We start from the raw sequence: 10000 nt of genomic DNA on the forward strand, positions 1-10000 counted from the left end.
GTGTCTGACCAGAAACCACCAACAGTGAATGATTTTGTGTGTGTGTGTGTGTGTGTGTGTGTGTGTGTGTGTGTGTGTGTGTGTGTGTGTGTGTGTGTGTTTCTCCACTCCTCTGCACGTTAACTAAGAGCAGAGACTGACAGGCCCGCTGTGAAGCAGCTGAGCGCCAGAGACCGGCTGTTTGTCGGAGATGAGGAAAATGCCCTTGAACTGCCATCTCTCTTCTCTCTCTCTTTTTCTCTCTTTTTCCCTCTCCTCTCTCTTTTTCTCCCTCTCTCTTCCCTCTCTCCTCCTCTCTCTCTCTTCTCTCTCTCTCCTCTCTCTTTCTCTTCTCTCTCTCTTTCCTAAGCTACCTCTGCCTGCAGTGTACATCACAGGTCATTAGACCTGGCCTTTAGATGTCATCTAAGCTTGTCCACCCAAGCCGGTTCACATAACTACATTAATATTGTGTTGCCCCCTGCAGGTAACCCCCAGAACCTAGTCAACGTCAGACGTTTCTCAGACGTAACCCTAGGCCTAGGCAGTTAGGACCCACGATACCCCCAAGAGGTTATTGCAGGTAGCAGGGACCTACTGTCGAGCGAAGTTGCACGTCTTCCCTCTGCGGCGCAGATAACCTATTACTCCTATTTTATATAAATATCCCCCTTGGAAGTTGATCCGTAGAGGATAGATTGGGATGCTATAAAATAAGGAGCAGCTACGCCTAGGTCTCGGACAGTTGGCTAACGTGCAAAGATGTTTGACCCTAGAGATTATCTAGAGACACAGGTTATAGGCTACTTCTTGCTCAGGGTTTATAAGGATGGATGGAGATTTTATTACCGTCCTGCAGTACTAAAGTCCAACTAACCCAAGTCTTAGACAGAGCAGATGAATAACCACATAGAGTCAAGTTATCTTACCCTCCTGCTGGAATTCGTAGAAAAAACAAGAAAAGACACAAATACTGCTTGAAGAATTGGATGCCAAGGTTAAATGAGTTCTTTACTTTTCAGCACTTTGGTGATGTTACAAAATGCGGTGTAATATCCACTTGCAGGTTACAATGTTGTAGAAAATGGAAAAAGAGTAAATCCACAAAATAGGAAAATAGTAAATCCACAAATGGAGAAGAGATTACAATAAAAATGGTAAATCCACAAACAGAGAAAAAGAGAATATAAGGAAAAAAGTAAGTCCTCAAAAAGGGGAAAAAGTCAGCTGATTGTCTTCTGCAGTCACTCTCTGTCGGAGTAGCAGGTCTGATATCTGCAACAGGTTCCACAGAGTTTCGGTCCGTGACTCAGCCTAGCAGGACGTCCAACACTTTGCTTCTCAATGAATTTCGGAGGACGAATTCTAACAACCGCACGCGACATCATAAAGCAAAAACCCAATGAGTTGAAGGAAGGAAAAAAAGAAGAACCAGCCCCGATCATTTGGTTCGACCCCTATTTATACTAGGTAGACTTGACCTCCCCCACACATTCCTAAGGCAAATCAATCCTATTTTCCCACGACTATTTAGAACCTCCTAGAAGTTCCCATGATAGCTGGGTATATGCTCACGGTAGCTGGGAATATTCGCACGGTAGCTGGGAATATAGCTGGGAATATCCTCACGATAGCTAATACATTCTAGAAGTCACTGATCTTAACCAACAATTTAAAATGACACACATTACTTCTCCGGGTTACATTTCGGAGATGCAACATTACATTCAGTAATTATGGTTTAGATAGTTTCAGAAGTTACACAAACAGTTTACATTCAACGACAATTATAACAATGTGACACATTACATTTAACAACATACACTTACAGTCATCAAGAGAGTTCGGTTACATTCTTACAGGTTACAAACACTTATGGCATTACAATGCAATCTGAATACATTCATTTAAACAGTTTTGAGACATACAATTCTCTAAGTACATAATTCCCTAAACTTTACAATGTCAGGCTACTAAAGTACTTGTATTGATACATTTCATTCATCGCACTTTATTATTTATTATGAGGTCATTGTTTGCAGTTATGGTTCATTTTCCATTCTTTAATTCACATTCAATACTCATCAAGTATTTCTGAGGTCAGGGCAATCTGGTTTAGTAATCCAGCACATTGTTCATCATCTGTTACAACACATTCATCCACTTCCACACTTTCAGGTAAACTTAATTCAAGAGTAGGTTGCAAAGTCATTGGTTTAACATTACGATTCAATTCCTGGTCAGTTTCTTTCCTAATTTGCCTAATCATATTTTCTAGGTCAGACAGATTACCTTGATAGCTAACGCTGAATCTAGCCTTTCTGCCTTTTCGCCTTGTAAGACGTATTGGTTTTGTGCTACCGCTCTGTGGTCCATATGGATGGTGTTCAGGCAACACGTCAATATGTAATGGTTGTTGTTTTGTTATTTGTAGTGTAGAGTTTAGAGAGCAAAAGGCCATCCGGATCAGCTTCGGGGTAGGCTGTTCCCATGCAACAAGGGCCAAGTATGTCATTACTAGGAGTGCAGTAGTTTTACTTCAGCTTCACAAAAGAATGAGAAAGAGTTCTACCCTCTCACTCGCTAGAGTGCTGTGATGCTCCTCCTGTTCAATGCTGCTGACAGTTCATGACTGTTTGATCACGCTGGATCTTTGTCAGGTCAAAGAGCCTGGACCTTGGTCTTCTGCTTTGATGTCCACCTGATGTCTTCGCAATACCTTATTGCAGAGCCTTGCGATGGATTCAGACTTATTTTTACTCCCTGTGACTGGCTCTGTGTGAGTGTGTGTGTGTGCGTGCGTGTGTGCTTGTGTGTGTGTGTGTGTGTGTGTGTGTGTGTGTGTGCATGCATACGTGCATGCGTACATGAATGTGTGTGTGTGTGTGTGTGTGTGTGTGTGTGTGTGTGTGTGTGTGCGCGCATGCATGTGTGTGTGAGTGTGTGTGTCTGTGTGTGTGCACCATACACTTTTCATCATTCCAGAAGGGTGACTCAGGCACAATCATATCCATCTCTCAGGGTGACTCAGCCCAATCATATCCATCTCTCTCTTTGTAGTCGAAATTGGAATTAATTGTGCCTCTAATTAATTGCCCCACCGACCACTTATCCGCTGTCGTCTGTGTACACGGCGCTAATGATTTCTCACACACACACACACACACACACACCTCATAAAGCAAGTCAGCTGGGGGGGGCTGATGCCTAAACATTGATTACGCTAACGTGGGGCAGCTCGCTCCACGGCCGGTTGTCCGTGTTGTTGTAAGCGCCGTTTATGTTTAATGATTTGGGCCTGTTACAGATACAGATATGCAGCGCAAGGCACGCGTTACGTCCTGCGAAAGCGCCGCGCTGGGAGGGCTGCTTAACAAGCGTTAACAAGTGTGGTGGTGGCACTTCTCCCAGGGCCCACACGGGCTCCAACCTCAGCGGGGCCGCGGAGGATGATTGGTGCTCGTCCGAGATCTGTCGTCAGATCTGCCGTCAGATCTGCTGTTCTTCTCTAGAAGGAAGGGTGGGTGGATGGGGGAGGGGGATGGGGATAGGTTGAGTTGGCATGTGGGGGTAGACCCATAGCTTGGCGTCACTGGCATTGGGGCCAGAGGGGGAGGGTGACAGGCCTGGGCATGCGGTGGTCTCCCTCGGGTCACTGCTCTTCCTCATCCTCCTCTTCCTCCTCGGCGCCCTCTGAGCCCTCACCTTTCTTTCCGGTAATCCCTCTGTCATCCCTCGCTAGCCTAGCCAAGAGCGCATGAATTAATAACTGTTGAAATCTTGAACTGGCGTGGTGCTGAAGTGCAGGCAGCCAGTGCTATATTTAGCCCTGCGTTAGTAACTCTCCCTTCCTCTCTCACCCACTCTCTCTGTCTCTCTCTCTCTCTTCCTCTCTCACCCACTCTCTCTCTGTGTGTTCCTTGCTTTTCTCTCTCCTCTCTCTCTCCCTCTCTCTTTCTCTCTCTCTTCTCTTCTCTCTCCCTCCCCAGTGTCTCTTTCAGCCTCCTTTAGTTCTTACAGACACTATTTCTACTTTACATTGATTTTCTGATGAATTTTTTTTTTTTCTGTGCCGTTATTTGAAATGTTTGTGTGTTTGGGCGAGAGAGAGAGAAAGAGGATGAAAAAGGTGTGTGCGTGTGTGTGTGTGTGTGTGTGTGTGTGTGTGTGTTTATATAAGAACCATTCTGGTGCTTTTAGATTTGCTCTGAATAATTGATGCTGTGTCGTACACCAATGACTTTTTTTGTAATCAGCGGTTTGGATGTTTGGGCTTTTAGCATTTCTGTTTGCTCCCCAACATTTGGAAAAAGCCAAGAGGCATCTGTGACCGGAGTGGAGCTGCAGAGGAAGACCTTAACACTGTGGGCCTGATTTGGACCGTGAAACAAACACCGGGCAGAGAGCCAGTCGCCAGAATGCGCATTGTGCATTGAATGTAAATCCTCCTTCACCAGACCTTGTCAAATGGTCACAGTGTCCTTGTTGGCTCCGGAATCCCAAAGTTGTAGCTGGATTCAGAAAGCCCCCATTTTGGACTGGACCAGTGAATACACCTCCTCTATGTTTATGTCATCCCCATCCCCCAGTGGGGTCAGTCAAGTGCAGTGGTCAGATTCTTTGACATGGCATGCATAAACACATAGACACAACCACAAATACAAGAGGCTTGAAATTAATTGGACCACTGTTAGCCTGTGTGAAGTTTCAGGTGGTCTGAGTCATAGGCGATGAGTCATAGTTTGGGCCAAGGTGGATATGTAAAGGCAAAAAAATCAGTCGAACATTTATGCTGTCATTCAATCAGTGATGCAAACAAACGGAAAGCAGAAAAGGAAACTATTTTAACTAAAGACCAACACCAGAGACACACTTTAAGGACCGAATGGCCTGTGTGTGCTCAGTGATATCTGTGATGCCTGATGAAATTGGGGGGACATCAATCAGCAGACAAGAGTGAGACAAAGAGAGAGAAAGAGAGAGACAAATCTCCGATCCTCTTTCTTTGGCAAATCATTATTTAAGCAAGCGAGCCTCTCAAGCATTGTGATTTAGCCTTAATTTGTCTGGTAATGCATCTTTTCTTCCTCCCCCTCCTCCTCCTCCTCCTCCTCCTCCTCCTCCTGAGGGATGGATGGAAGAAACAAAGACTCAGGGAGAGAGAGGAAGAGAATGAAGTGTTCAATTACGGGAGCGAGATAGAGCCGTGGCTGGTGCGGAGGCTCCAGGTAGCCACTCTGTCTTCTGGAGAGCGTGCGGCGCGTGGTCCTCCTGGTGGGGCATCCACGAATGGGAAGCACTTACAGATTAAAGTCATGCATCATTCATCGGGCTCACACCTGCAGACATGCGCGCGCACGCTCAGACACACACATTGCGTAGACACACACACACACACAAACGCAGAAACACAAAGACACAGGCTCACACACACACACACACGCTGAAACACAAAGACACAGGCTCACACACACACAAAACATTCACGCTTGAAAAAAGAGGCAGCTGCACATACCAACAGGAGCAAAACAAATGCACTCACACATATCATGGATCATGGATTACTTGTTACCACCCACATGCACATAGCCTACACACATACAAGCATGAGCAAAACACTACACTACACTACACACACACACACACACACACACACACACACACACACCCACACACACACACACACACACACATATACACACATACACACACATATACACACAAACACACACACACACACACACACACACACACACACACACACACACACACACACACACACATATACACACAAACACACACATACACACACACACACACACACACACACACACACACACACACACACAAACACACGCACACACACACGCATGCACATGCATAAATATTAATTTAGCCCTTATGTGCTATTTTTAATACACAGGCCACCATTCTAAACAGTGGCAGCTATGAATCTGTTAGTGAATACTTTGAACCCAGGTCTACCAGCCATCAATCCAGCCATTATCTCTACCTTTTTACCCTACCCACAATTACTATCATTTATGGCCAGCGGGAGCTGAGCCCCTCACCGACTCTTGGTCAATTGTGGGAGCCATTGTTGATTTTTAGGGGAAGGCCTGCATTTGTGGTGGTATAATGAAATACGCTCCCTCTCACTCTCTCTCTCTCTCTCTCTCTGTCTCTCTGTCTCTCTGTCTCGCTCTGAGCTGAGGGCCCGAATTGAATTACCGACTGCAGTGCCAACGGCCATGTTGACAGCATCCCTGATTACCACGTGTTTGAAGCCCGGATCCGATTCATATTTATGGCGCCGCGAAAGCCGTCATTTTTCTAATTCCGTGTCGCTACAACCTGCGCGGGGCCGGAACAGATCAATTTGGATAAGAGCTCTGGCAAACATTGGTGCAGGAGAGCGGCTGGCCCTCCGCCGCTGGGGCTACGGTGCCGATAAGAGCCCCTTATTGATTAGCTGTTTGAGCTGTTGCCCAAACTCATTACTTTTTTTAAACAGCGAGTTTAGCGGTAGGAATTGTAAGTGTGCCTCGTGCCGCATGCGCCTGGGCACCCCCTCTGAGGCTTGCCTGTACAGGAAGATGAGATATCATCACAGATAGAGAGTTTTTTTTCCTATTCTTTTAGTTTTTAATTTTCTCATAGATGCTGAAGTGACATAGGTAAAATTAAATAACCTGTAGTTTATTTGAAAAATATATTATTTTTTGTTGGCTTGGGGTACATAAAGAGGCGGGAATTGTGGAGCCTGGGATTTTGTGTGTGTGTGTGTGTGTTTGTGTGTGTGTGTGTGTGTGTGTGTGATTGCAATGAGCTCAAAGCAAACAGAGTAGGCATGGTGTTTGATTTCTCCGTGGCTCTATCTTGGCTCTCTCAATTATCAATGTGTCCTTCTGAGAGTGCAAGGCCAAAAAAGCTCACCCAGTTGTCTGCCTTGTTGCAGAGACAATTGCAGTCCAGCACCTGGAGTCAGCTGGGGTGGCAGTTAATAAAGCTTGGCCTTTGTAAATGTAAATGGCTTTGGTTATGGACTCCAAGTTAGATGAATCCATTTTCTCTCTTTTTTTCTGATCTCAGTGACAGTCTATTCTACCTTAAAATGGCACTGTCGACTGAGTAAAACGTCCTGGCATTTTAGAATACCTATTTCAATAATCACATTTTGTGCAGGAGAGCTATTTAATACAATGACGATAACTTGGTTTTGGAGAGAGTTATGAGGACAATACATCACCACCACCAACACAGGCCTCACAATAACATGCCATTTCACCCCGTAGGTGCACCGTACATGGTAACACTGATGTAATTGTTATTAGATCGGACAGTTATGGACCCTAATTCATTGTTTTTGGGCTTTATTCAAATGGCGCATTTATACTCTTGACTGGCTTTTGTCCTGTGGCAGTGTGGGCTTTCAGAATTTGGGAATATTAGCACTAATGAGAATGCTGTGGTCTAACTCTCTGGATGAGACGCATATATATTCAGCCCGCGTGCTTGCTGCTTGCCAAATTAATATCTATTGTGCCGCTGGCTGTGCTTCTGTCTCTCTCTCTCGCTCCGTCGCTGTCTCTGTCGGGAAAGTTCACCGTGTTAATATCTCACACTCGCTCGTTTCGGTTTCTCCGAGGCACTTTGGCAGCACACAAGACTCATCTTTCGAACAGTGGCCGTTAATGAAGGCGCCTGTCACTAACAGACACGTTCTCCCCTCCGTACGGGCAGACAAGGAGGCTCAGATAATGGAGAGGTGAGTAATTATAAGCCGTGGAATGAAAACGAAAAGCACAGACATTGATGGCGGATCGGTGTCCTTTTGAGCAAGGTGACGAGAGCAGCCGACCTGTAGTGGGCTCAGGTTATCTTTAATCACCGGGCCCATTCTGTGCTATTTTGGGCTAGGCAGCCTGCATGTAGCACCTGTCGCTGTGGAGCACAGGGGAGTGTGGAACTGGTCCAGACGGCACGCTATGGCAACAGCCCATGGGCAGAGTAAACAGTGTCAGTGGGTAGGGACACGTGATGACATTAACCCACAGAAGAGAGGTGTGGACAAGACCTCTTTAGAGTTTACATGGCTAGTTCCTTTAAGAGGAATCTGAGGAATATACCTGTTGACAATAGCTTGACTGTCTGTTCATGGATAGTATGTTATAGTATAGTCATGGATAGCACATTCTGTGTGTGTGTCAGTGTATGTCCATGCATGTGTGTTTGTGTGTATCCATTGCAGAAGCAGAGAATTAGGAGATAATTTTATCGAGGGTGCGGATGCGATATTTAATAAAGCCATGGCAACAATTCACTTCAATATTCGCTCCCAAAAGCCTGCAGATTCACACACCCAACCTGGCCCCTCTCTCAGCTCTATCCTGCCTGTTAAAACGAAGCACCAAAGAGCAGGAATGAGACTGAGGCAGACAGGACAGGAGGGAGAGACACGTCGTGTTCCTGACCTGATCCTGCGGGCCACGCTATCACTCACTGTCAGGGATTAAACAAGTGGCCAGGTACGCTATCGATCTTCTCCCTGTGGCTGTCGCCCCAACGTTGGCCCAGCAAGACTCAATCTCACAAGCTACGTCTGTTATAGAGGGGAAGATTAAAACACACACACACACACACACACACACACACACACACACACACACACACACACACACACACACACACACACACACACACACACACACACACACACATACACAGACACACACTCACAGACAGACACACACAGAGAAACACACACAGATACACTTTTTGTTGGGGAGGGGAAGATTACACACACACACACACACACACACACACACACACATATGTGCAGCAGATAAAAAGTGAGATGCCGTTAATGCTTTCAGACAGCCTCGAAATGATGGCCCCCAGAGAGATGGACACAGAGGCGAGGCCTGTGTCAATATGACATGCAATCAATAGCCAAGTCAGAAGCCTCAGAACATCAGCGAGCCTCACAGACAGACCTCATGCAGAGTCCATGCAGCCCTCATTAGATGGACTTGTGGACACATCGTCCGCATGTAGCCACTTTTGAGGTTTGTGTATGGACACAGTGAATTGATGGAAAAGTCTTTGTAAGCCTACATATTGTAACTAGAAACCAGGGTGTATTGTAAGAGATTAAAAGTGACTACACATGCGTACAGTAGCAGTACATGCTCTTCTGACAAATATTTCTATGTCAGTGTGCATTCATAATAAATCAAAAGCAAGTACTGTTGGAAAAAAGACTATACAGTATGTCTTGTACATATAATGATGTGAATTTGACCTAGTTTTATGACAGATTTTGTGTAGCATATAGAAATAATTCTCTGCAGTTTCAAATGGACTTAATGAGATCTTGGCCTGACATCCTGACTAGTGGTTTGGCAGTTTTGGTGTGGGGTCTTCATTTTGGATCATGCATAGCCTTTGGGCTGAATTGGTTGCAGAGGCCTTTTTCTGGCTGGCCTGTTCACAGTCATATTTTTAAACGGTGAGGCTCAGCTCTGCTGGACCAATCTGGGTCAGTTTCCCCTCATACGCTGCTGGTGTGGTGGTAGATTGTGCTTACAGGGCTAATTAGCCAGACATGAGGAAAACGGGCCAACACGCTAACCAGACACTTTGGGCTATTCAAGCTGCCAAAAGCTAACCAGCATCCCTTTTTGCATTCACAGATGGACCTCGGCCCTCGCAAAAGGAGATCATATCTCTGCGTGCGTTCATGCTGTTGTTCCTCAAGCAGCTTATCCTGAAGGTGAGTCTCTCTCTCTCTCTCTCTCTCTTTCTCTTTCTCTTTCTCTCTCTTTCTCTCTCTCTCTCTCTTTCTCTCTCTCTCTCCCTCTCTCTCTCCCTCACACACACACACACACACACACACACACACACACACACACACACACACACACACACACACACACACACACCATCACATCCACAGGGTCCCATCATACAGCTGTGCACAACCCGTGATCAGAGGGTGCTGTTGAGATGTGGCTTATGT

General features: G+C 45.8%; 1 protein-coding gene across 1 annotated transcript in view; it reads left to right on the plus strand.

Annotated features, from left to right (window-relative positions):
- Window positions 1-10000, plus strand: part of LOC143121337 (neurobeachin-like) — a 280660-nt gene that overhangs the window by 95942 nt on the left and 174718 nt on the right. The window contains exon 14 of the mRNA XM_076281696.1: window positions 9675-9754. Coding sequence (XP_076137811.1) covers window positions 9675-9754 — 80 coding nt within the window. The remainder of the gene's footprint in view (window positions 1-9674; window positions 9755-10000) is intronic.

This window comes from Alosa pseudoharengus, unplaced genomic scaffold, assembly GCF_046254945.1.
Source record: "Alosa pseudoharengus isolate Yale_2024_CS ecotype anadromous, Long Island Sound unplaced genomic scaffold, YU_APseudo_1.1 YU_APseudo_1.1_scf_13, whole genome shotgun sequence".
Lineage (NCBI taxonomy): Eukaryota > Metazoa > Chordata > Actinopteri > Clupeiformes > Clupeidae > Alosa > Alosa pseudoharengus.